Raw genomic sequence first — 27,818 nt, 5'->3', positions numbered from 1 at the left:
TTCTGAGGGGTGTGGATTTTTCACACCGCTAGGGGATGTAGCTATGCTGATGTAACTGTTCAGGGTAGACCAGCCCTGACTGTTGCATCTGACAAAGTAGATATTCACCCACGAAAGCTTATGCACCAATATGTCTGTTAGTCTATAAGGTGCCACAGGACTGTGTCACTTTTTAAAGATCCAGACTAACACAGCTACCCCTCTGTTCTTCTTCGAGTGCTTGCTCATATCCATTCCAGTAGGTGTAAGCGCCGCATGTGCACGTTCGTCGGAAACTTTTACCCTAGCAACTCCAGCGGGCCGGCAGGTCGCCCCCTAGAGTGGCACCACTATGGCGGGTGATATATACCCCTGCTGGCCTGCCCGCTCCTCGGTTCCTTCTTACCGCCGTGTCTTACCGCTCCACATCCCTAGCTTCTCTTGTCAGTCGTTACTGTTCTAGTTCTGATATCATCCGGAGGTTACAGGCAGCACCTCTAACTTCTACTCGCACCTGCCTGACGCTCTTGGGCCACATGGCGGCCTGCACTTTCGGGTGACGCCAGCACGCCCAGCACCTCAACCTCTGCAGGTGGTGCCACCTCAGCTGCGAAGCCAGGCCGTCCATGATAACCCGTCGTCACAGTCCCACACGACAGACTCTGCCCCTCCATTGCTGGAGGATCCGTCCTGCGCGGCGCATTCCATCCTCCACACCTCGATTCCCTCAACACGGACCCGACGGGATGGACCCAACATAAGGCGGAGGACGCAGGTCCGGTCCCTCCGACGCTCTCCAATCAACGTCCGAATGAGCAGCATCCCACTTGCTCTGCAACCCTTCCATCGCAGATCCAAGCCCTGTACAGTTTCATAACAACACCACACGTATAACCTAGTCAACAACACAGCGGACAATCCCCCTTCCTGTCGGAGGCCAAAATTGGAATTCATACCCACTCAACACCAGTCGCTTCTCCCCCGCCGCAATCCCTGGCGACCATCCAAGCGGCGCACTCCCACGAGTCCCCGCCACCCTTTACCTTTTCGCAACCCAGGTACATGGATCTTTGCTCTCGCAACGAACAAGAAGTCCGCTGTCTGCCCTTCAAGCCGCGACGGGAACACGGTACGGATGCCCTGATCCGGGGGAGCGCACCTTGTTTATGCCATCCCGCCCATAACATCAAGGTCTCTAAAGGCCGCAGGACACGGCCCCGGTCTCACGCCCCGCATGAGCCACCGTAGCATGACCCGCTCCGACCTGTCGGTAGGGACGTGCCCCCTCCTCTTCACCGACCTGCACGCAGGACACGCCGCTGTCACCCAACCTTCACCCCTTCACCTCCGGCGGCTCCCGGCTAACTGGGTCCGAATGCACGCCCCCCAGTGAGGCCAAGACTCTCGGCAGTCGAAGCCCCTCAACGAGGACGACACGTAGCCAAAGTGGAAGCACGTGCTTGCGAAAGCCTTCAACAAACATCCTGCCAATTCCATCCCGATCGTCTGAGGACCGAGGCCGGCAACAACAAGGCCTGCATAGCTCGCCCGTTCACTGCCATCTCCACTCCACACGGCCGATGCCATTCCGCCTTCGCACCACTGTCAACTAGATCCCAAAGCGAGCGCTTTACCCTCAATAAACATAACGCGGGTGGCCTAGTCCCCACGTAACGCGTTACAAAGCTCCCTCCCCATTGTCCTGGAAACACGTCCTGGGCCATCACATCCGCTAGGCGCGATCAAGCTGAGCACGCTCGTGACCCCATAACAGTCTCCATCGAGACAAGTCAACAGCCGCACCCGCATTCCCCCCATAAAATTGTCTCAGCCTTCCACTAACCAGAACATATTTTGATCCCGAGTCTCCTAAACCTGCATTCATCTCGTAAGAAAACATTAACATGCCTAACTGCAGCACCGCCTTTATATAGAAAGCAGCCACTCAGCTCTTGGTCGCAAAGCTAGCGCTCAAAGGTGCCAGTCTCCCAAGAGACCCTCGGGGTAACTCCTCAAAGAACAGTACGACCCCGCATCACGCCCTTCGGCGTAAACTGCACACTCCTACGAGAGCCAGCCATCGCTACGGTCCCGCAATCCCATCCAAGGAAACTGCAGACGGCACCTGCCTCCGGCACAAAACTAGCCAATGCCCTGTGCCAGCAGTCCAGGGATGTGCAGCCTCGGTCGCTGTGCACAACGGACCTCTCACTCCGACCCCGGCCTAGGAGCAAATCAACCTACTGGGAAATGGAAGAGCAACACTCGAAGAAGAAAAACATGTTACGTACCTTGAACTCTTGTTCGAGATGGTACTCAACCACAGCCTCCTCCCCCGCGAGTAACACGCAAGAAGGAACTGAGGAGCGGGCAGGCCGGCAGGGGTATATATCACCTGCCATAGTGGCGCCACTCTAGGGGGCGACCTGCCGGCCCGCTGGAGTTGCTAGGGTAAAAGTTTCCGACGAACGTGCACGCGCGGCGCGTACACCTACTGGAATGGATATGAGCAACACATCTCGAAGAGCAAGAGTTACAAGGTGAGTAACCGTGTTATACTTGTTGCCTTTAATGTCTTCTTCCTTGATTAGAGGAATGGTCTGTCTTCCAGAGGAGGGTGAGCTCTACTGAGAATCTGTGATAAAATCTAGTTAGACCTGTGCAACCATCTCTTATCTCATCTGGGTGGAAACTGCTCCGGCCGTGGATTGGAGCTGGAAATTGTAGGAAAGCACTTTAACTAAGTGAATTTTTCCCTCTAATGCTGCTGCTAGTGCTCAAATTACACATGATGCCGTATTGCAGCTAAGTAGATTGCAGAGGGTTATTTCAGCTTCCGAATGGCTGTTTTCAGGCTTCTTAGGAAGAGAACTGGGAATTATCCAATATATATCCACTTCATAGTATGACCAGTGCTGCTCCTCGTTTGGGATCTGCTGAGGCAAAATGCAGAGTGCCCCTGAAAACGACAGGAGTTTGGGACTGCCCAGTATTCTGCAGGATTGAGTCCTTAGGTAGTGAGGATATCAGTTATCAACGGAAGAGCAAAACTGGCAGACAAAGGAATTTTACTATCATGCTTCTACAAAGTTATTTAAAACAAAGAGGAGGAGTTCAAAAAGTAAGTCTGTATCCTACGCTGGTGCAAATCACTGTAGCTCCATTGACTTCAATAGAACTGTGCCCACTTACGCTGGCTGAGGATACGGCCCGTAGTTTGAATTGAGTACAGTGTTCTTTCACTCGGCCTAAAGTGTTGGGTAGTGTTGCTGTGCACCATTTAACTGGTGCCACGTTCCACCATAGAGACAGCTGCATTTTGAGTGGGGTGAGTTTTTTTCCCTGAATATATCTTTTAAGAACCCAGTCCTGTGAGCTGCCGAGCACACGCCATTAGACTTTAGGAGGGGCCAACGGTGTTTTGCATAAAACAGGAGCAAGGCCTATGCTTTTAAAGAGCTTTGGGAAGGAAGAACTTGATGCAAATGTGCATTGGTGAGGATGGTGACATTAATCAAGTACTGTGTCTCTGTGATCCTTTTAAGATACGTTTTGAAAAGGTGTGACTGTGAGCATGTCACCGGAATTAGCTAATTTAGGCCATGATCAGTTCCTCCTCACGTTGTTTTTGATCATTTAGACTATTACATCTCTGTTTTTTTGTGGCTTCCTTAGATTGTCTCAAGCAAGAAGATAACAAGAACGCTACTTCTGGGAAATGGGAAACCAGCTGGAAAGGGGATGATAACGGTACAGTTACTGATTCATTATACATTTTGTGTGGGAATATAGATAATAGACACAGTGTGGTCCGCTTGATAGTGCGCTGAATTGGGACCCCGTAAACCTGAGTTCTATTTTCTGCAAGTCGCTTCACCTTTCTGAGCTTCCATTTCCTCTCGTAGCTTTTGTCTATTTAGATTGTAAGCATTTTGGAGTAGGGATGGCCTCTTGCCATGTTTTTGTACAGTGTTTAGTACAATGGGCCCCTTTTCTTAGCTGGGGCCTGGGGCACTGAAATAACAAAATCTAAATCTCTGGGTAAGTACGAAGTAATATGCTTTTCTTGTTATGCACATGGTCTCTCTCCAAACCTCCCTGAGACAGACTGAGATAAAGGGGTTGATTATATTACGCTGCTGATAATCAGTGGGTTTATCTGTAGTAAGAGGACAGGACTTACAACTTAGCAACAGGTCTCTTAGCAACAGCATCGCTTGCCTGATGCACAGTCCCCCCAGGTGGTGGCTTTCCCATTGTTGGTATATGTAACAATCGTTTCTTTACACAAAGAGGATAGATTTAGGTCTGGTTTTTGACCATTGGCTCTTCTAAATGTTAGATCTGAGCTCTGTCAGATTTTCAGCTGGGTGACAACAGTCCAGCTGAAGAGCTTTTCCTTCTATGTTACGTGAGGTGGTTAAAGGGTATTGAAATTAAGACTGGTTTTAAACATTGCTAAAGAATGGCTAAGGGTGGCTGCTGCAGTGTGTCTGTATTGCTATTAACTGTAGAAACGGGTGAGATGGTAACAGGATTTCGCTAACATTAAAAGAACATAAGAACAGCCATACTGGGTCAGACCAGTGGCCCATCTAGCCCAATCTCCTGTCTTCTGACAGTGGCCAGTGCCAGGTGCTTCAGAGGGAATGAAGAGGACAGGTAATCAAGTGATCCACCCTGTTTGTCCAGTTGCAGCATCTGGAGTCAGAGGCTTAGAAGCGCCCAGAGCATGGGGTTGCATCCCTGACCATCTTGGCTAATAGCCGTTGATGTACCTATTCTCCGTGATCTTATCTAGTTCTTTTTTAATCTAGTTATAGTTTTGGCCTTCACAACATCCTCTGGCAAAGAGTTCTGCAGACTGTGCATTGTGTGAAGAAATACTTCCTTTTGTTTGTTTTAAACCAGCTGCCTGTTAATTTAATTCGGTGACTCCTGGTTCTTCTTTATATGAAGGAGTAAATAACACTTCCTTATTCACTTTCTCCACACAGTCATGATTATAGAGACACCTTTCATATTCCCCTTCCTCATCTCTTTTCTAAGCTGAACAATCCCAGTCTTTTTTAATCTCTGCTCGGATGGAACAGCTTCCATACCTTACTCAGCTTTGTTGCCCTTCTCTGTACCTTTTTCATTTCTAAATATTTTTTTTGAGATAGGATGACCAGAACTGCAGGCAGTATTCAAGGTGGGTGGATACCATTGGATTTATATACGTGTGTGTTCGCATGTTTACGGTCTTATTAATCTATCCCTTTCCTAATGGTCTTAACAGTGATGGGATTTTTGGGGGGGGAAAACTCTTGCTGGCTGCGCGAATTAAGCGATGTTTTCAGAGAACAATCCACAATGGCTCCAAGATCTTTCTGAGTGGTAACCGCTATCAGCCCCATCATTTTGTATGTATAATTGGGATTACGTTTTCAAATATTGTTGCTTTGCATTTATCTACACTGAATTTTATCTGCCATTTGTTGCCCGATTTCCACTTTTGTGAGATCCCTTTGTAACTCTTCACAGCCTGCTTTGGACTTAACTATCTTGAGCACTTCTGTATCACCTGCAAACTTTGCCACCTCACCAATTTGTCTTTTTCCAGATCATTTTGAATATGTTGAACAGCACCGATCCCAGTATAAAATCCTTGGGGGCACCACTATTTACCTCTCTCCAGTCTGAAAACTGGCCATTTATTTCTACCCTTCGCTCTGTCTTTTAACCAGTTACTGATCCAATAGAAAAACCCTCTTTTATCCATGACTGCTTAGTTTGATTAAGACCTTTGTGAGGGACCTTGCAAAGGCTTTCTGAGGCCTGGTCTACACTACGCGTTTAAATCGATTTAAAAGCGTTAAAATCAATTTAACGCTGCTACCCGTCCACACTACAACGCCTTTAATCGATATAAAGGGCTTTTAAATCGATTTCTGTACTCCTCCCCGACGAGAGGAATAGCGCTAAATTCGATATTAACATATCGGATTACGGTTAGTGTGGCGGAAATCGACGTTATTGGCTCCGGGCGGTATCCCACAGTGCACCACTGACCGCTCTGGACAGCAATCTGAACTCGGATGCAAGCGGGCAGGTAAACAGGAAAGCCCGGAATTCTTTTGAATTACATTTCCTGTTTGCCCGCGTGGAGCTCTGATCAGCACGGGTGGCGATGCAGTCCCAAATCCAAAAGAGCTCCAGCATGGACCATACGGGAGATACTGGATCTGATCACTTTTGGGGAGACAAATCTGTTGTATCAGAGACTCCGTTACAGAAGACGAAATGCCAAAGTATTTGAAAAAATTCTCCAGGCACACAGCGCTGCATGACAAGTGTAACGGAAAGCCAAAGAATCAAATGATGCTCATGGAGAGAGGGAGGGGGTACTGAGGACTCCAGCTTATCCCACAGTCCACAGCAGTCTCTGAAAAGTTATTTGCAATTCTTGGGCTGAGCTCCCAATTCTGTAGGTTCAAACACAGTGTCTGGCGTGGTTCAGGGAATAGCTCTCAGTTTCTCCCTCCCCCCCACGTGAAAGAAAAGGAAAAGAAATCATTTCTTGACTTCTTTCAGTGTCACCTATGTGTACTGAATGCTGCTGGTAGACGCGATGCTGCAGCAGTGAAGAGCAGTATCCGCTCCGTCCCCTCCCCTGTGGTAGACGGTACAATATGACTGATATCCATCGTCGCCATCAGCCCATCCAGTGCTCCTGGCTGGCCTTAGGTGAGGCTGGCGGGGCACTGGTAAAAATGGGAATGACTCCCAGTATTCCCAGTAGATGGTACAGAACGGCTGGAACCATCTTCCTCATAGCAACTGGGGTCTGAGCTTCAATCAGCCCCCTCCCCTTTCCTGTGAAAGAAAAGATTCTGTACTGCCTGGACTGTCATTAGCAGCAGCATGCTGGGCTCCTCCCCCCGCACCGGTTATTGTCCTGCCTGGACTGTCATAGCCCCGGGAGGCTGCCTCCCTCTCATTTTATGTCACTAATCAGTGTTTCTATTCCTGCATTCTTTATTACTTCATGACACAAATGGGCAAGACACTGCCACGGTACCAGGAGGTGGGGAGAAGGGAAGCAACGGGTGGGGTTTTTGCAGGGGCACCCCCTGTGAATACTGACACGGAGCAGCTGGCTCTCTGACACACTGGTCCTCTAATTACACTTGCCCTTATTCTGAGCAGGGGACTGACTCTATTTTTAGAAACATAAATGCTTAGAACGCTTTTGCGTTGCCCCCTGGCCGATTTCCAGCCAGGGGCACTCATGATAGCAGCGGACAGTACAGAGGGGGAGAGATAACGGTCATTTCATTGCCAGTTTACTCTGGCAGTAGACGTACAGAACGACTGGTACATCTCTGCTATCATGCAAAAGCAAAGTGATGCTGCTGTGTGCACTGTAGTATCGCCTCTCTGTCTGCGGCATCCAGTACACATACGTGTGTGGAAAAAAAAGCTGAACGGGCTCCATGGTTGCCGTGCTATGGCGCCTCCAGGGCATCAGGGAAAAAACGGCGCGAAAGGATTGTCAGCTGATGTTTCCCGGAGGAAGGAATGACTGACGACATTTACCCAGAACCACCGTGACAATAATGATTCAATCCAGAATTCCAAGGGGCGGGGGAGACTGCGGGAACTATGGGATAGCTACGGAAGAGCATCCACAATGCAACGCTTCAAAATCGACGTTAGCCTCGGACCATGGATGCACAATTGCGAATTACTGTGCCTAGTGTGGCCGCATGAAATCGAATTTATAATATCAGTTTTTAAAACTGATTTTAGCTAATTCGATATTATCCCGTAGTGTAGACGTGGCCTGAAAGTTTATACACACTATCCACTGCATCACCCTTGTCAGCATGTTTGTTGACCTCCTCAAAGAATTGTAATAAATAGATGAGGCATGATTTTCCTTTACAAAAGCCATGTTGACTCTTCCCACGTGCCTGGTAATTCTTTTCTTTACTATAGTTTCAAGCAGTTTGCCTGGTACTTAATCTTAAAAGGCGAAAGAAAATGCAATGGAAAATTAATGAACAGTACTAATTCATATATTTTCCTGATTAATTTCAGAGTAGCAGCATGTTAGTCTGTATCCACAAAAAGAACAGAGTACTTGTGGCACCTTAGAGACTAAGAAATTTATTTCAGCATGAGCTTTCGTGAGCTAAAGCTCACTTCTTGGATGAAATGACTGGAACACAAGAGGAGTATTTTTATCATACAGGGAACATGGAAACGTGGAAGTATGTATACCTACAGGAAGAATCTAAGCAATTGAGATGAGCTATCATCGGCAGAGGAAAAAAAAACTTTGAAGTGATAATTGAGATGACCCATAGAAGTGTGAGGAGAATTTAACATAGGGAAATAGATTTCAATTAGTGTAATGACCCAACCATTCCAGTCTCTGTTTAAGCCTGAGTTATTGTATCTAATTTGATATTAATTCGAGTTCAGCAGTGCTCTCTTTTGGAGTCTGTTTTGAAGTTTTTTTGTTGCAAAATTGCCACCTTCAAGTCTGTCAACTGAGTGATTAGAGAGTGAAGTGTTCTCCCATTGTTTTGAAATGTTGTCAGATTTGTGCCCATTTATTCTTTTTGCATAGAGACTGTCCGGTTTGGCCAATGTACATGGCAGAGGGGATGCTGGCACATGATGCATATATCCGTTGGTAGATGTGCAGGTGAACAAGCCCCTGTGGCTGGCTGATGTGATTAGGTCCTATGATGGTGTCACTTGAATAGAATATGTGGACAGAGCTGCATTGGGCTTTGTTGCAAGGATAGGTTCCTGGGGTAGTGTTTATGTTGTATGGCGTGCAGTTGCAGGTGAGTATTTGCTTCAGGTTGGAGTTGTCTATAAGCGAGGACTGGCCTGTCTCCCAAGATTGAGAGAGTGAGGGATCATTCTTTAAGGATAGGTTTGTAGATATTTGATGATGTGCTGAGAAGGTTTATAGTGGGGTGTAGGTGATGGCTAGTGGCGTTCTGTATTTCCTTGTTGGGCCTGTCCTGTAGTAGGTGGTTCTTGGTACTCTTCTGGCTCTGTCAGTCTGTTTTTTCACTTCAGCAGGTGGATATTTGTAGTTTTAAGAATGCTAGAGATCTTGTAGGTGTTTATCTCTATCTGAGGATTAGAGCAAATACGGTTTGTATCTTAGAGCTAGCTGTAGACAATGGATCGTTGGTGTGTCCTGGATGGAAGTGGAGGCATGTAGGTAAGTATACGGTCAGTGGGTTTCCGGTATAGGGTGGTGTTTATGTGACCATCGGCTTATTAGCACAGTAGTGTCTAGGAAATGGACTGCTTGCATGGATTGGTCTAGGCTGAGGTTGATGGTGGGATGGAAATTGTTAAAATCACGGTGGAATTCCTCGAGGGCTTCTTTTCCATGACCAGATGATGAAGATGTCATCAATGTAGCGCAAGTAGAGTAGGGGTGTTAGGGAACGAGAGCTAAGGAAGCGTTGTTCTAAGTCAGCCATAAAGATGTTGGCATACTATGGGGTCATGCGGGTACCCATAGCAGTGCCGCTGACCTTCATGGCCCCACAGTATGCCAACATCTTTATGGCTGACTTAGAACAACACTTCCTTAGCTCTCTTTTTTTTTTCTCCTGCTGATGATAGCTCATCTCAATTGCTTAGATTATTCCTATTGGTATGCATACTTCCACCTTTTCATGTTCTCTGTATGTATAAATATCTCCTGTCTGTGTGTTCCATTCTATGCATCCGAAGAAGTGAGCTGTAGCTCACGAAAGCTCATGCTGAAATAAATTTCTTAGTCTCTAAGGTGCAACAAGTACTCCTGTTCTTTTTCCTGATTAAGTCTCTCTCCACCCTGCGCTTGGCACTTACTTTGGAAGAATTGATCCAGATTAAAGGGTCACTTGTCAAGTTTAAAAAAACACATTTGTTTCAAAAAATAATTCCTCGCGTCTTGCTAATGCCTTGGATTACTAAAACTGAAAGGGTTTTAAATGTCTAATTCACTCTGTACAATTTATGTAATTTACTATTTTGCATTTAAATCTGGTTGGGTAGTGAAAATAAACTAGTTTAAACTTAACTTTTGCTTCTAGTCAGTTTCTCTTTCTGGTTCTCATACATAATGCTGCAGTGTTTAAACAGTGTTGCAGTGTTAGCATGGCGAACACTGGAATGCAATAATCTTCCACATAAACAGTAACATGAAAACACCCTGCTGTTTTTGGCTCTTGTAAACATTAGTTTGCACAAAACATAAAGTTTGCACCTGTGGTGTCCCTTTCACTTTTACAGAAACTATACTTCCTTTAAAAAGTGGCGAATGCGTTAGAAGTATCTAAGACTGTTATAGGAGATGTTAATGTCAAATGCTGGTCGTGTCTCTTCGGATTTTCCCTCTTAATATAAACCTCCCCCACCACCATGTTTGTGGGGATTGAATTTGGGATCTTCAGCACAGACAGACAGGCATCTTCCACTTGAACTAAAGACTTGTCTACACCAGAAGCGCTACATTGGTGCAGCTGCACTGTTGTAGTGCATCTGGTGAAGACTCTCTGTGCCGACGGGAGAGGCGGCATAATAAACCCACCGTTGTGAGAGGTGGTAGCTATCTCTGCGAGAGAAGTTCTTCTGCCAATATAGCACTGGCCACACTGGTGCTTAGGTTGGTGTAATTTACGTCAGTCGAAGGGGTGGCTTATTCATACCCCCGAGCGACATAAGTTATGCCAAAGTGTGTGATGGTGTAGACCTGGCCTAAAGGATTAACTCTGCTAGCAGTAGTAGGCTCTTATCCTCTGGGCCAGCTGCGAAGAGGTGACACAGAACCCTGAGCCAAGCCAGCACATTAGCTGAGCAGTAGGTAGTGGCTTAGCGACTTGGCGCTGTCTGCCTGGCTTTTACTGTAGCATGAGTTATATCCCAGCTGTCTTGGAATATGGTTGTTTCTTCTGCCGGGTTCTGAGTCCCATATTTCTGAGTGTTCCTAGGGAGATGGAGAGCAGTTGTCTTTAATGGAAGATAGAACAGGGATATATTAGTGTATGTGCTGAGGCAGCAGACTATTCCTTTAATTCTCGGAGCTCTTGGTTGCTGTCTGGGAGCTCTTTCTGTTTTGGTCCTGCTAGCCCTCCTTCTGCTCCTCCAGTTCTGTGTGCGTTCGAGGGTCCCCTGCCGAGTCTGAATCTCCACATTCCTTTCTGCCTGACTAGACTAGCGACCTTGCTGGCTGCTTCTTTATGCAAATAGAGCCTATGCAAATACACTGTGCTGTGGAGGGCTTTCATCTCCCTTCCCGATCAGCAGCTTGAAAAGAATTATTCAATGTGTCGGAAGAGATCTTCATCTCTGCCCAGATCACCTGCTGTGTGCACAGCCAATCGGCAGTCTAGGAGCGGGGGTAGGGGTTGAGGGTGGGTAAGTAAGGTGGCTATAGAAGGTCCACTGGCAGATGGCATCACTTAGTTATCTTGAGTGCTTCAAATGTTTAAAGCGCTGGCGCAAACGTTAACCAGACGTTACACGTCCCCTGTCTCGTAAGCAGATATTTTCCCCATGTTACTGGTGGGGAACTGAGGAACATGGAGTTTAAGGACAGGGTTTACAGAAGCATCAGTGATTGAGGAGCAGAATCTCTGTTAATTCTCACACATCCTGAGCCATTCTCCACTCAGGAATGCACCAGCATCCTCATAATACTTGTGGCACTGCAAGACACGGGAATGCGTGCCCCTAAATCACTTAGGTGCTTTTGAAATGTCCACCCCCAGTGACTTGACCAATGTCCCGAGGCTTGTCACCATCAGAGCCTGCAACTGTAGGTATCATGAGTAGAAGTGGCTGCAGCTTGGGATTTTTGGTTCCTGGGATATTTCAAAATTCGATTTAGTTCTGATGTGGAGCTGCAGATCCTGTAATCCCATGTTCCCCAGGACCCCACTAGGAAACCGGGCAGGGTTCTCTCAGAACCCTGCCTGAGACTTGGAAAAAGTCCATTGAACCTGAACTGTTCTCACAAAACATTTCAGGTTTGACAAACCAGCGTTATCCAATGAAATTGTCTTCGGAAAATTCCCGACCAGCTCTGCTCACAAGTGATTTGGTTGGCTGAGTGCAACTTTTCACTCGTTCTGTTTCCGGTGTAATCGTTCATGGGAATTAGGCTTTTTAAACTTTGCTTTTTGCAAGCAGTTGAGAGTGGGCACTTCAGGTTTGCTTTCCACGAGCTTTGGTGCCAGCAATACCCAGTGGAGACACTCGGGGAAGGCAGACCCAAAGGGAACGCAAATACAACTGGAGTGATTGATTCCAATGTTCTGACAAATATCCATATGAAAATGTTCATCCCAGTCCAGTGTTCACACAGGCCTGCTGCTAAGCATATAGCAATTGAAATCACCTTCTAAATGGTTAGACCAAAGGGCCACTGAAAAGGATCTGGCCCTTGAGGTTTTTGTGGAGGGAAAGGAATTTAATGCCTAAATCACGTTTAGAGTAAATGGAGGCATTCAGATGATTAAAGGAGCTGCTTTAAAAAATAAATGGCCCCATGCCAAGTGTCCCATGTGTGATAAGGTTGTCCTTGGAAACCAAAGATTTGGGTGGCTGTTGCAAATTGTGCATTGACCTTGTGTTCAGGGTGTGGAAGAATTTCCAATGTGTGTGGATGATGTTGAGATCAAAAGGAAGCTAACGGAGGTATCATGCGTGAATCTGATGGGAAACCTTCTAGCAGATTGTGCTGGAAGGAGATTTATTTTAATGTCGTGTTTAAGAGGAGAGTGACTGCAGAATGTGTCTGCTGCTCTCTATTGTTCTGGCAGGTCTCATTCGGAGTAATGGACAGAGGTTCACATCCCTGAGTACCACAGCTGGGATTTTTTTTCAAGTATCCAAAGAGAGCCAGCCCTATCCAGCAAGGGTCAGGTTTACACCAAGAACAGGAATCACAAAAAACACTGGTTTTGGAAAAGGCCAAGACTGACCTGCCATGGAGACTGGAATCCCTTAGAGTTCTGGGTTCCGTCTGCTGCCAATGCTGGGTTCCTCTCATGAGTGACCAGAGAACTTGGATCTCTAGGAGAGTTCATCCTGTGCTTTCGCCAGCTCCAAACTCACATACGTTATAGTTTTTTAAAAGAACCAGAACTAGAGGCAAGTCTGGCATGTGGCAAACAGAACCCCCAGCTGGGATGAGGTTACATCAACCAGTAGCCTCTGCACTGTATCGTACAGCAGATCCCTTCTCCCAGATGACTGCAAACAAGTTAGACTAACCCATCTTACCAGCCCGTGTCACTAGTCCGGTTCAGGCTGGGTTTATTCCCTGTACTTTTCCTTACTGAATGAGACTCTCCAGTCCTTGCCTTAGCGTTGATCTGGAACAAGTTCAGAGCATACTCCCTGTAGCTCAGCTCAGAGAAATACAGAGCTGCGTTTGCATGCTGATCTGTCCTTTTCATTTATTCTTGCTGCTTTTACGAAGAGCATCTCTGGCTGACACGTCCCTATATCTTGTGCCTCATGGATTGTCTCAAACCGGGCCTAATACATTGTAGCATACTGCCAAATATGGGACTGAAATACTCTGACTGGTACCTCTGGATTGTCAAGAAGGGATATGATCTAGCCTAGCAGAATGGGCAGCAGGCTTCTGTTTTCCTTCATTGGTCATTATCAAGGGAAAATATACATCAGCTGCAACACAGACATAAAAGATTGTTTAGCCCTTTCACTGTCGCTCTGTCAGCCTCTTCGCTCTCTGATTTTGCTAGAAAGTTGTGTGCAGGAGCAGATTGGCTTGGTTAGTCGTGGGCGTCTTTCTACAAGTGCCGGAGCCAGGGGACTTGCAAGGGAATGTGCATATATTGTGATTTTGAGAATCCCAGAAATCATGAGAGATGCAAGGTATTCCTGTCCCTGTTTGGATATCTGGGATTCCCAGCTGTTCATTTGGGTTGTGCATGCATTGAAATAGTCTCAAATCCTGCAAACAGGGACAGAGATACTTTCGGTATCTCATGGATCTTGGACCTGTCGGCCTCGGTGTATTAAGACATCCTTGGCCTATTCACTGGAGTGGCTGGTGCATCACGCTGAGATTTACTGTACCCGGTGTATTGGGCAGCAGTGGTATGTTGAACTGGGATACGTACTCTACCTGTTGTGTTTGGAGCTAGATATCATATCCACTTAGCTCATCCTTTCAAGAGTACTTTCCTCTAACCTAGAGCTGGGCAAACATTTTCGGACTAATAGTTTTATTTGCTGAAAAAAATGCAGTCTTGGTCAACTGGAAATTATTTGCAAACTTGGTCTGATTTAGTTTTGGCTGGGGACAAAGTTGTTTGGGGACAGCTTCAGGAGTGTAAGCGTCCCTGTCCCTTTAGCTAGGGCACTCGCCTGGGATGTGGAAGACCTAGTTTGAATCCCTGGAGACTTGACCTCAGCCCTCCCCTCTCCCAGTTGAGCAGCCTAACTGTCAGGCTGTCGGCCATTCGGGGATGGGTTGATCTCCGTCTCCGCTGTTCAAGCTGTTCCACTTTGCATGAATAAATAAATATTCATTGGGCCAAAGAGCGAGCGTCTCTCTAGCCTGGTGATTTAAGGAGCTCAGCTTACCAAGGGTCGTGGTGGATTCTCCATCGCTGGCCATTTTAAATCAGGATTGGATGTTTTTCTAGATCTGCTCTAAGCATTATCTGGGGGCAGGTCTCTGGCCTGTGTCACACAGGAGGTTAGACAGGATGGTCACAGTCGTCTATGACCCTGGGAGGCAGGAGAAGTGGATTCAGATCTCTGCCCCGGAGCCTGTTGCAGTTTGAGTTGTCACTGCTGACATGCTAATATTTGGTGTCTTGGGCACCGCCAGACAGCTGATGGGCAGTTGGCTGGTGGGTGCTGAGCACCCACAGAGTCAGCACCTATGTCGGGCTCTACATTTATATTGATGTCCGCTGCCAAGACACCTGGGTGCATTACCAGGGCAGGGGTCCGAGGGGACATCTACACTGTGATAAAGAATCGCGTGGCACCGAATCCCAGAGCCTGGGTCAGCTGACTTGGGCTCATGGGGCTAGAAATAGCAGTGTAGCAGGTTTGGGCTTGGGCTGGAGCCCGGGGTCTCAGTTCTCTGGCTCCAGCCTGAGCCCTAGCATCTACTGTGCAATTTTATAGCCTGAGTCAGGTGACCCAGATCAGCCACGATGCCGCTGGTCATTGATTTCAGTGTAGACGTACCCCTAGAGCTGGAGTGTAATTTCCCAGCTGGAGCGCTGTCCGTACTAGCTCTGATGGACCCAGTGCACTGACAGAAGCAGGGGAGCCCGGGTGGCACAGCCTAGCTGCCGTGAGTGCGTACCTAGAACTGTGCTCAGAGCAGTTACCCCATCTCACCGCCCCGCTGCTCTGCTTTTCGAGTGCTAGCTTGATGCAAGCTCGTGTGGGTACATCTGTCACCGCTGGAAATTCTACCTCTGGATCTGCCCCGACTCAGTGTGGCTTTCAGCACTTCCCTTGCTGTGCCTCATTTCCCTTGCCTGTAAAAGGGGCTTAATAAGACTAATGCACCTTTTGTAAAGTGCTGCGAGGTCCCGGATGAAAGCACCACCCAGTCGATGCAATGGCTGCTCATGCCTGTATCAGTGAAACAATGTACTAATCAGCAAATTACTGATATTAATCCCCCTCTCCCTGGCCCGTCTGACCTATTTATAAATATTACAAAGGCCCCAGCACCGTGCCTGGGGCTGTACAAGAGGCAAGAAGAGAATGATCCCTGCCGGGAGGGGTTTACAATCCAGGTTGTTCCCTAGTCCAATATTGGTTGGCCTCATCTTTTGATTTAGGAGCCTCATGCCTCTCTGGAGGCTGGCGTGGCTGGACTGTTGGCAGTGCCAGGGGCTGGAGGTGTCAGCATTGCTGCAGCTGAGGCACGTGAAGCCCCAGAATGGAGAACGAAAGCCCCCTATGTGGGTCGTCGCTCCTGGGAGCCGAGGTGGGGAGAAGAAACTTTCTGCCCAGCCATAGCAAGCGGAGTTGGCGACGGGAGGGGTGCCTCATGCTCTGTTTCGGGTGTCTGCATGGGGCCAGGATCTCCTCCATCACTTACTGCTCCTGGGAAGTCTTTCTCCTCCTGTTCACAGCAGGATGTGGTGGCTATTGTGCTCAGGGTGAGACCTGAGCAGGGAAAGCGCAGGAAACTCCTGCTCTGGTTTTCCATCCAAGGCCCCTGAATCACTTGCTTTGCACTTGTGAGTTTTTCGCCCCTTTCTGTGCCCTCTTTGCTTGCCCTTTGGTGACACAGCTCACAAGGAAGACCAGTCCCTGTAACCCCCTTAGCTTAGCTAACATGGGCCTGCATGGAAGGGACTTTTTCTAAGTGCTTTGTGACAGCTTTGCAGGTTTTCTTGGTAAGTGAAGGCTCTCCCGTGACATGCTGCTGCTTCGGAGCCCCCCAGTGGGATGTCCAGTGCCCAGGTCACTAAAGCTGCTGCTCATGAGTCCTTGGAGCCGTTCAGAACTGGGATGAAGCAAACGTCTCTGACCCTCCCACTCTCTGGAGTGAGTCACTTTGCCATCAACACACTCCCCACTGGTGCTGGGTCACCTACTCTCTCCTCCTACTCTGTTATTGAGCCAATGACCTTCCTGTCCCCAACATTTTGTCAATCGCTTTTTCTTGGGGTGCTAAGTCTTTTCAACCAGAGCGTCCCTCCTTTGAATACGGAGGCCAAATTTCCAAAGACCCTTCTTTGCAAAACGTAGTGGTGGACCCCCGTGTGCCTACAGAATGGACGGTCATGGGAAAGGAGTAAATTCTCCACTAAGCTCTGTACAATGCTTGACGCTTGCGCTAAGAGTCCACAATCAGGGCGTGGACCCTACGTCCAGCTGAAAGACCATCTGAATTTGTTTGTAGGTAGAGTGGAAGGGGGGTTAATTATGTGGGAGGTTTTCCCCCAAGCACGGGCAGGGAAGAGGCGTAAAATAATTTCAGCCACCAAACTCACTTATCCATCTTAACTTATTATCTGAGGAGATAAGGCTGCCTGGTAACAGAACCTCTCTGCTGCAAAGGTATGTGCTTCCGAAGCACGAGCCATCACTTGTTAGGTTGTTAATAGCTGCGGTGTTTTGAGTCAGACTTGGCATGGGCCCAGAGTGAGCGCAATGAGGAGACAAGCAAAAGATACAGCGCGATTAAACGTTACAGTGGGTTTGGGAGCAGCTGCCAGCCCCGCCCTGCTGCAGAGTCTGTGTGCACACGGTGTAGGGTCATTCCTGGGGCTTGGCCTTACCAGCAAAGGAACGAACGCTGTACAGCCTAAGTTCCAGCCCCAGCCTTGGCTTTGCGTCCCTCCTGTAGGGCCTTCCGTGCTAGATTCTCTTTAATCTTCTGCCCACTGTCGTCATCCCCACATTAGAGAGGGGAAGCAACTTACCTAAGGTCACACAACACATCTGTCACTGAGCCAGGACTTGCACCCAGGTCCCCTGACTCTCAGCCTGATGGCTTAGCCATTAAGGCATGCAGCCTCTTCTTAAAGCCCTCTCTTTAGCACTCATCAGCTTTCCAGGCGCCTTACTCATAGGAATGACCCATCCCCCTCCTAGCTCTGGGCCTTGAACATTGCCTGTATAGGGCAGAGAGTGACGTATTTGGTCCTGAGAAGGGTGAAAGACGGTAATGAGAGAGCAGCCTTGTGCTTAGCATCTCCTCCCTGGAGCTGCAGGCAGCCTGTTGCAATGCACTAACCAACAGCGTCTTGGTGCCCCTCTGATGGCCAGCCTGTCTGCAGAGATCAGAGTCTGTCGTCACTTCCAGACACACAGGCCTGGTTCTTGAGCCATTAAGTCCCGGCTTCAGTCCTTGCAGCTGACCCATCCACGGGTATCCTTACACTGTGAAACATGCCAGTGCTGACGGTTCTGTCCATCCTCCTGAAGCATCCTGTCTCCTGTATGCTTCTGCCGTGAAATCTCCACTTCTGTGCTGGGCCGTATAGTGCCCTTGAACCACACACAACATGTTTTGGTATTAGGAAGTTCAGCATGTACCATAATACAATCAGCATCTCCCTAAGCATGCGTGTTGTCTCTGTCTCCTACAGCAGAGGGCTATACTTAAAGTGCTTTGTTCTAATAGTTATTCAGAGGCCATAAACGGTGCTGTTTCCCAGCCGTCTGAAGAGACATGACAGGCTATAACTCTCTACTGCCTCTGCATTTTCCTTAAGCAGTAAGAGTCCTCTGATTGCTCCTTCTGACGAAAATTGTCCCTTGATTTCCCAAGTTTCGTAATGACCTAGATGTGATTATTCCCTCCCAAATACTTGTGCAGGGATCTTGCGTCGGAGAATGCTCTGAAATATTATCGTACTAATATAAATCAAAATGTGTGTATTTCTACCCTTCTGAGTTCTCTGGAGCCTGATTGTCTTCAGCTGCTGTTTCATACCCCTGTGCTCTGCTGCCGAACTGCCACAGTGATGCCTGGAGTTTGTCATGCCTGGTAATACCCTTTGTCACACAGAACGTTGGAGGTAGCGCTAGGCAGCAGGGTGCAGTGGAAGAGGATGGGTTGGGAGGGGGACACCTCTTAGAGGAGGATGAAGCTTTTTCTAAAAAACAGCAGATAATCACTGGCAACATAAATGACTTATATTTTTTTGTTGTAAAATGTTCCCTTCCTTAAAATACCAAGAAACACATTAGAACATATTCCAGACAAAACCAGCCCACTGGTGTTTGGCAGTGAAAGCCATTTTTCAGTTTATAGGAGGGTAAAAGATGGCTCTTTAACTCATTATGTGCTGGGCTACATTCATGCCTGGTATAACTTGAGTAGCAACAATGGATGGTTTTGGCCCTTGGGGCCAGGTCCTCAGCTGGTGAAAATTGGTGTCCACTGACTTACAGTAGTGACAGGTCAGCCCCGTTATCTGTGATAGCATTGTAAACTGAAAGCAGGTTAGACAGTTTGCCAGTGGAGAATCTGATTGATCTGGCTGGGAGCAGGAACTGAACTTTTGCATCAGTTTAAACATCCCAAGTGCCGGGATGACGAATGAAATGCAGATCCTACCCAAAGTCATAGATACGGTTGGGGAAACCATTTGAATCTGCAGAGAAGACCCAGTAGGGTTTAACTTTCTAATGTCTAGGATCCTTTTGTGTGACATTAATGAAAGACAAGGTGGGTGAGGTAATATTTGTTATTGGACCAGCTTCTGTGGGTGAGAGAGACGAGCTTTCAAGCTTACACAGAGCTCTTCTTCGGGTCTCTCTCGCCAACAGATGTTAATCCTGGTGTAGAGGGTGGGCCCGGGTCCCCCTACAAGTCACTACTGAAGGGGCAAACTAGGGATAGCCCTTTTAGAGGCAGCTGGAAGCAGACGTTGATGTAACCCTGGAAGGGAGGAAGAACTTTAATGTGACTTAGCCGGCAGGCTAAGCCATGAAGAGGAAAGAGCTGCAGCTCCTGGTGCATGAGAAGCCACAGAGTAAGTGAGGGGAATGACGGGCTGAGTAACCGCAGGAAGTGGCATCAGACCAGGTGGCAGAGCTCATTCCCCAGATGATCCACAAGGAGGCTCCATTGAGCAGTTAGTAGAGGTGATCCTCTCACAATATCCCAAATTAAAAAAAAACATTGAGGGCCAAAGAGGTGCAAACATGGTTAAACAACAGAGCAAAAGAGGTGGTTAGAGAGCCTTTAAAAATTGAAAGTCAAATTTTACTGAGGAAAATAGAAAGGAACATGAACTCTGGCAGCTCAAAGGTGAGAGTAGAACTAGGCAGGCCAAAAAAGACTTTGAAGAGCAACTAGCAAAAGACATAAAAACTAACAGCAAACTTTTTTTTTTTAAGTACATCAGAAGCAGAAAGCCTACCAAATGATCAGTGGGGCCCCTGGACAATCTAGGTGCTAAAGGAGCCCTCACGGAAGATGAGACCATTGCAGAGAAGCTAGATGAATTCTTCGCATTGGTCTGTAGAAGATGTGAGGGAGATTCCCACGCCTGAGCCATTCTTTTTAGGTGATAAATCTGAGGAACTGTCTCAGATTGAGATGTCAGTGGAGGAGGTTTTGGAACAAATGGATAAGTTAAGCATTAGTAAGTCACCAGGACCTGATGGTTGTCACTCCAAAAGTTCTGTAGTAACTCACATATGAAATTACAGAACTACTAACTGTGTTAGCCTCTGTACAGATGACTGGAGGATAGCTAATGTGACGATTTTTTAAAAAGGCTGCAGAGGCAATCCTGGCGATTACTTCGGTATCAGGGGAAATGGTTGAAACTATAGTAAAGAACAGAATTGTGAGACACATAGATGAACGTGATATGTTTGGGGAAGAGTCAATGTGGCTTTTGTAAAGGGAGATCATGCCTCAAAAAATCTATTAAATTGTTTGGGGGAGAGGAGGCAACAATCACATGGACTAGGTGATCCAGTTTACATAATGTACTTAGACTTTCAGAAAGCCTCAACCTATTCATAAACAATCTGGAAAAAATGATCTTATGTGAACAGTGAGAGGGCAGAGTTTGCAGATGATACAAAATAACTCCTGATAGCTAAGTTCAAAACAGACTGCAAAGAGTTATAAAGGAATCTTGCAAAACTGGGTAACTGGGCAACAAAATGGCAGATGAAATTAAATGTTGATCAGTGAAAGGTAATGAACATTGGAAAACATAATCCCAACTATAGACACAAAATGATGGGGTCTAAATTAGCTGTTGCCACTCAGGAAAGAAAGCTTGGCATCATCGTGGACAGTTCTCTGAAGACGTCCATGCAGTGTGCAGTGGCAGTCAAAAAAGCAAACAGAATGTTGAGAACCATAAGGAAAGGGATACATAAGAAGACAGAAAATATCATAATGCCACTGTATAAATCCCTGGTGCGCCTTCACCCTGAATACTGCCTGTGGTTCTGGTTGCCCCATCTAAAAAAAGCTAGATTAGAACTGGAAAAGGTACAGAGAAGGGCAACAAAAATGCTTATGGGTATGGAATAGCTTCCATATGAGGAGAGATTAAAAAGACTGGGACTGTTGAGGTTAGAAAAGAGATGACTAAGGGGAGAGATATGATAGAGGTCTCTAAAATCATGACTGGTGTGGAGAACGTGAATAAGGAAATGTTACTTACCTCTTCACATAACACAAGAACCAGGGATCACCCAATGAAATTAACAGGTAACAGGTTTAAAACAAACACAAGGGAGTACTTCTTCACGCAACACACAGTCAACCCGTGGAACTAGTTGTCAGGGGATGTTGTGAAGGCCAAAATTACAGCTGTATTCACCAAAGAATCCGATAAATTCAGGAAGGATAGGTCCATCAGTGGCTATTAGCCAAGATGGGCAGGGACTCAACTCTATGCTCTGGGTGTTCCTAAGCCTCAGACTTCCAAAAGCTGGGAGTGAATGACAGGGGATGATGGATCTGTCAGACAACAGGATAGTAGGCTGGATGGACGATTGGTCTGACCCAGTATGTCCATTTTTATGTTCTTATGATGATAACCAGCTCCACTTGGCTCAAGGCCCACAGGTGCTCCATGACTCACTGTTTTTTAGTCTAATCATCTTGGGAAGCAAAGGTTGTTGGAGGAAAAAAGCTATTTTCAATGTCACTTTTCCAAGGCTAGGGCAGGAGGTGAATTGAGGGGGGAAAATGTGACACATTGCATAGATGCCAGCCATATTATTCCCATGGAATTATTTTTCATTCTACCAGTTTGATTTCACAGAAGCTTTTTGAGTGAAATCTAAATGGGGCAAAAGAGAAAATGGACCAACCTGCATTTACAAATGAGCGCAATGTTTGCGTTATGGATGTTGTACTGGAGCGTGACGTGGGAAGACTAGAGAACAGAGGGAGTCCACTATCTGGTCAGATCTTCTGTGGAGTGGGAAAGTGGGAGGCAGGAAATAAGCATTAGGTGGGATGGACTGAGCTAACTCAGCAGCTGTACAACAAAGAACCAGTATGTCTAGGTTATGGGGTAAAGGAGACTAGATTTCAGTTTTAAGCTTCAAAAACACCGAGCAGTACTAATGAGGACTAGTGGAGGGGAAGAAAAGTACCTTGATGGTTCCTTCTGAATCCTAGTAGCAACACTTGGAGCCGCATCCTGCAACTGGGTCTGTCTGAGTTCGGTGGGGCTGCATATGGACAATTGGATGCAGACGTTTGTATCCAATTGCAGGATCAGGGCCATAGATGGTTTAATTATGGGTCTTGTGTCTAAATCAACCTTGTAAATTTCTCCATTCAGTGACGAGTGTGATGTTTTTATAAACTCAATAGTCCTTTTTTGTTTTTTCATTAACAATTATAGTAAAAGGCGGGGCGGGGGGGGGAATAGCCTTGTGTCTGGACTGGTAAAATTACCTACAGTTTGACAACGGTGGTATTAGTCCTAACTCTTGCTGTATTTTTAGGCTATGTAATGGGTTTATCTGAGAACAGGTCTTGTGCAGCTTGTAGTGATGCATCGCATTCTAAATAGTAAACGATTAAACAAACAAACAAAGTGCTCTCTCATCGTTTGGGCTTTGGAATCTCTTGTGCAGTTAATCAGTGAATTTAATTTTCATTCTAAAAATGAATAAAACTTTCTCTTGTCTTTCAGATAGCTGCCCAAGAGCTGTCAGATAACAGAGTGATCACTCTCAGCATGGCTGGCAGAAAACTGGATAAAAAGGTGTGTGGGTGTTTTATTCTCAACATGCAAATGTTAAACCTCTTTATCAGCTATGGGATCCTGAAAATCATTACTTGTAAAGGTATCAGTGTCTCACGAGAACCTAATGGATAGAGCATTGGACTGGGACACAATAGACCTGTGGTACTATTCCATCTCTATCATTGGCCTGCTGGGAACTGGGGCAGGCATTTTGTCTCCCTGTGCCTCAGTTTCCCCATCTGTAAAATGGGGATATGGATTTCCTTTGTAAATTGCTTTGAGATCTGTTGATGAACGGGGTTGCAGTGGAATGGAGCTGGGACCCTGGGATCAGTTCATGGAATGGACTGGACTAGATGACCTCTGGAGCTCCCTTCCAGTCCTATGATTCGCTCATGTATTGTTGCTGCTGCCGCTTTCCTTCCTCTTTCCATCAGCTTTGTTTAGTCTTTTGTCTTTTGAGGATATAAAGCAACAAACTTGTTTTCATTCACTATTCAGGATCAGAGTCCGATCCCTTTACTCACTGAGTACTGTCTTGCTCCACAAGTGATGCCATTGATGGGAGGTGGACTGCACAGGGATTAAATTGTGGGTCTTGGCTGTAACTAACAGTGCCAATACGGTTCCCTGTGCCCAGTGTGAGTGCACCTATAAATAATCTCTCTACATACATAGAGATTGTATGTGTCTATAAACTGGCAGGAAACAAGCGGCTCTTTATCGGGGGTATCTAAAAATAGAGTGAAAGTTAACAGCAAACAGCATTGGCTGGAGCAGAATCAGCATGTCTCTAATTATTACATGATCTGTCTGTCAAGGCTGATGTGGTTTGCTCTAAAGAAACCATAAAGGGTTTGCTCCGTTCGCTCCTTATTGCTGTGTATATCTTTCTGTTCTGGACATTTTTCTAAACCTGAACTCAGCTCCAGGGTTTTCCGTTGCATGCGGGATGCATATTCTCTATAGAACCCACTCAGCATGTTGCTGTTAGGACTGTGAATGTGAAAGTGCGCATGGAAAAATTCTAGACTTGTGCAGTTTTTCTACTGGAACAATTTACCGTAAAATATGGGCCAAATGGAGATAGGCATTTAGGATGTTGCAGGGTCCATCTGTACTTGGTTAATGTGTTTGCATTTGTTGAATTTATGCATTTCTCTGGGCTTCTGGGTAAAATAGTTACCTGCAGCCTTGTCTGGCTGCAAGAGTTTAATGGAGCACTTCATAAATATACCTCTGCCTTGTAATTCTTCAGGGTTGCACAGAATTTTAGCTTCACGTTTCCCAATAAAGTTCGTGAGCTCTTTCATAAAGGCAGACCCTCTCCTTGGGCTTTTGAAAATGTGGGGCCTTGAGACCTTCTTCCGATAGCCAGTGTTATTCGTTGTTTGAGTGGCGTCTCTAACAATGTAAGAGCTAGTCTACACTTACAGCCCTGTAGCACTTCATGAAGACGCTACCTACGCCAACAGGAGAGCTTCTCCCGTCAGCATAGGTACTCCACCTCCTGTACGAGTCTGGTCTAAACAGAGTTGTTGAACTGAAGGTGGGATTTTAAACCAGTTTAATTAAAAGGATGCAACGTGGTGTGTGGACACTCTTAGGCCTGGTCTACCCTAGGGGGGTGGGGAGGGAATCGATCTAAGATACACAACTTCAGCTATGAGAATAGCATAGCTGAAGTCGACATATCTTAGATCGACCTAGAATCACTTACTTCGCATCCTCGCAGCGGGGGATCAGTGGCCACCGCTTCCCTGTTAGGGTGACCAGATGTCCCGATTTTATAGAGACAGTCCTGATTTTTGGGTCTTTTTCTTATATAGGCTCCTATTATCCCCCACCCCATCCCGATTTTTCACACTTGCTGTCTGGTCACCCTGTCCCCCATTGACTTTGCTTCCACCTCTCGCCGAGCTGGAGTTCAGCAGTCGACAGGAGAGCGATCAGGGAGTGATTTATCATGTCTACATTGCAGGCGATAAATTGATCCGCAATAGATCGATCGCTACCCACCGATCCGGTTAAATTGATTTACACTTGTCTAGTGTCAGTTTAGCTGCCTCCTGTTAAATATACAACCTAAATTGCTAGAAATTTGAAAGTGCTACAAATGTGTCCACACTTCTGTAGACAAGTCCTAAGAGTTTAGGGTTTGTGTTTCAAGAGGGCTTTGCTGTAACAGTGCACCCATCACATCACTGGAGTTTTATCATTGACTTCAAATAGGAGCAGTGTCAGACTAATGCCGAGAGCTTTTGAAAACCACACCCTTAATACTTACAATGTGCAGGTCAAAATAAATACAAGACCAATCTCTTTTATATCAGTACTCCCGTTCTAGGTGCTTATTACTAATCCTATCAGTTAATCTTCCAAAACTTGCTAGGGGATCTTTAATAACCATGTATTGTCACTTTAATTCTGTGTTATATTCTTCTCTGCCTCAGCAGAAGACAACTAGGACTATGAAGTCCTCTCACTTGTAATGAAGAGTGTCATTTTCCTTTTACAGGGTGTCCTGTGCCTGAGCATCGTACAGTTGGATGGAAATAATTGTGTAACCCATGTTGCATTTTTCCACAGGACCTGTTTGGAAAGTCCGATCCATTTCTAGAGTTTTATAAACCAGGCGACGATGGGAAATGGATGCTGGTCCACAGAACGGAGGTGAGTGGGACTACTATTTGAGGGCCACAGATGAAAGCTCTGGCTGACTCCTAGGTGTGGGGAATTGAGGCTGTTTTTCAAGCCCACGGGCACCTGTAGGCTACAGCTGTGCTGAAGCTTGATGGCTCTGTTTACTGCTTAAGTGCAAATTAAGTAGAGCACATGTTCCTTTGTTTAGGACAGAGCTGTTTGCCAGTCAGTTTGAGCAGGGCTGTGGGGTTTGGCACACGTGTTAAGATCACCATAGTATAACTTCACATACAGTGTTGCCACACATATGTTGTCAGGACGATACTGACCAGCAAATTATGAGTTTTCAAATGATACCTCACAAGGCATTCCTTGTACAAAAACGATTACAGTAGCCTGCAGGATGTGAACACAGGGTTACGTTCTGCCACACACAGCCACTGCTGTATAATTTAGCTCTTCTGGAATAGCTCCCTGTGTGGATGCCTTGTTTGTCAGGAACTGTGGGCTGGAGTTCCTTCAGTTGATCCTTGGGCTGGCTCAGTCTTCAGGCCAGTAAATGAGCCCAGCTGGGCTGCAGCAGCATCACTTCATTGAAACCAATCAGGCAGCCCGGCCAAGGTGCCCACAGGTCTGCCTTGGAGCTCAGCAGTAGCAGCAGGTCACTGGCTGCTCTACACTTCCGCTCACAACTGTGACTGATCCTGCTCCTGTTCCAGCCTTGTTCCCAGTCTTTTTCCTGCCCTGCTCCAGTCCACACCAGCCCTACTCAGTTCCTGACTCTGGCCCTGACCCTGGGCTCTGATTCTCCTGCCATGCTCTGATCTGTGACTCTATTTCAGAATAATTAGCAGAGTCATTATTGCTAGAATAGTGTGTCTGCACGGGAAGCTATTCTGTAGTGGCTCATCCTGCAATAGCTTTGCCTATATTTGGCCTGTATGTGTAGCGGCTTTGAAAATTTCTTTGAAAACTTAGTATATTGATCCCCAATGTGGAAAGAGCATATTATAACAATTTTTAACCATCTAAGTAATTCAGTTGTCCCTACACTACCTCACACAACTCCTCAAAACTTAATAATGACAGTGGGAGTAGAATTCAGATCCCACAAAAGCACCCTGCCATTTGAGCTAAAGGGGAATCTCCACTATTTTCTGTATATGGCCTATGACACACAGTTGTGCTGTCCTAATTCCAATCATTCTAATTCTGATGCTGCAGACATACACTAGCCAGTTTGTTGAAATATTATGGTGTATTTGGGTGTAATGGGTCACTTTTTTGTGTGACTCCATAATATCAAATGCACAATTAAGAGGATAAAATGGACTAGTCTGAAAAGCATTAATTATTCTAGGCTATCATTCACTTTTCAGAAACTGGGTTCACAACTTTGATATTCTTCTTCTGAGGGAGTGGGAAACTAGTTAATATTCTAGATTTGTTGCTAGCCAAAGGGGAGGGAAATACTGTTTATAGGAAAAATACATGGTATGAGTGAGGAAAAGGTGGAAGAAGCTGAAAAGACCTTATTCCATACTTTTACCCTGTGATTTGTGCTGGTCTTTTGAGAGCTGTTTTGATTTATTTTTTTTTAATTAAAGAAAGAATACAAACATTTTCCAATTTTTTGACCACTTGTAGTTATCCCCTTACCTTGACTTCAACTAGAGCCACAGATACTTGGTGTTTCTCAAAAATGGCTCAAGTTGGGCACTCACAGTCAGAGGCTGCTTTTGAAAATGTTGGCCAAGGGCAGAATAATCAGTACAGTTCCCGTGATTGCTTAAGCCCAGGGTAAACAGAGAATTTCAGACCTGAGACCGTCAGTTCAGACCTAAGATGAACTGAAATCTAGAGGTGGTTGGGAATTTTGGAACAATTTTCTGACACAATGCACCTCTCTTACAAAACTGAAATTTTCCATGGGAGAACCAGATTTCCATTTGCTGGCTCCCGTTTTAGTGAGTCCCATTTAACTTGTCGTTGGCCACGTGGCAGTTTGTTCATTATCTGCTGCAAACTTCATTGGGAAACCTGAGACTAAATAAATACATGGGTTGTGAAGCATAGTGCCATACATAGCAGCAGAATCTATTGAAGCTTTATTTTCTTTAAGCGGCTAGGGGAAAAAATTCTGCACGTTTTGAGAGGCTTAAATAACGTCCCACTTAACAGCCCTGAAAATAAACTGCTACTCTCAAAGGAATTCCAAATGACGGAAACATCTAGATTCTTTTTTTGGGGCTACCAAAAATAAAGCGATTGCTGGTTCCTTTGGGCTGCAGCTTTTGGTATGTTCCTGGCTATTAGTCTGAGCCCATTGCTGTTTATCAACAGAGGTGTCTGCTGTGGTAGGATAATGCTGTCATTAGTATGTTTTAAAATAAGGTGTGAATCTCCAGGTGGGTGCCATGTGGTGAGATAAGCATTGATCCTTGCATAGACACCCGCCTCAAAGACCTGGCGTCTGGCAGC

At 46.3% G+C, this 27,818-nt stretch overlaps 1 protein-coding gene across 2 annotated transcripts in view; it reads left to right on the top strand.

Moving 5' to 3' along the window:
* The window catches only part of CPNE2 (copine 2), a 184,174-nt gene that overhangs the window by 80,464 nt on the left and 75,892 nt on the right, over positions 1-27,818 (top strand). For both annotated transcript variants that reach the window (XM_075073711.1, XM_032774049.2), the window contains exons 4-6: positions 3,655-3,729; positions 22,641-22,712; positions 25,284-25,367. In XM_075073711.1, coding sequence (XP_074929812.1) covers positions 3,655-3,729; positions 22,641-22,712; positions 25,284-25,367 — 231 coding nt within the window. The remainder of the gene's footprint in view (positions 1-3,654; positions 3,730-22,640; positions 22,713-25,283; positions 25,368-27,818) is intronic.

This window comes from Chelonoidis abingdonii, chromosome 19, assembly GCF_003597395.2.
Source record: "Chelonoidis abingdonii isolate Lonesome George chromosome 19, CheloAbing_2.0, whole genome shotgun sequence".
In the NCBI taxonomy this organism is placed as follows: Eukaryota; Metazoa; Chordata; order Testudines; family Testudinidae; genus Chelonoidis; species Chelonoidis abingdonii.
Note: the sequence above shows the minus strand (reverse complement) of the source record. Positions and strands in the feature narration are given on the sequence as shown.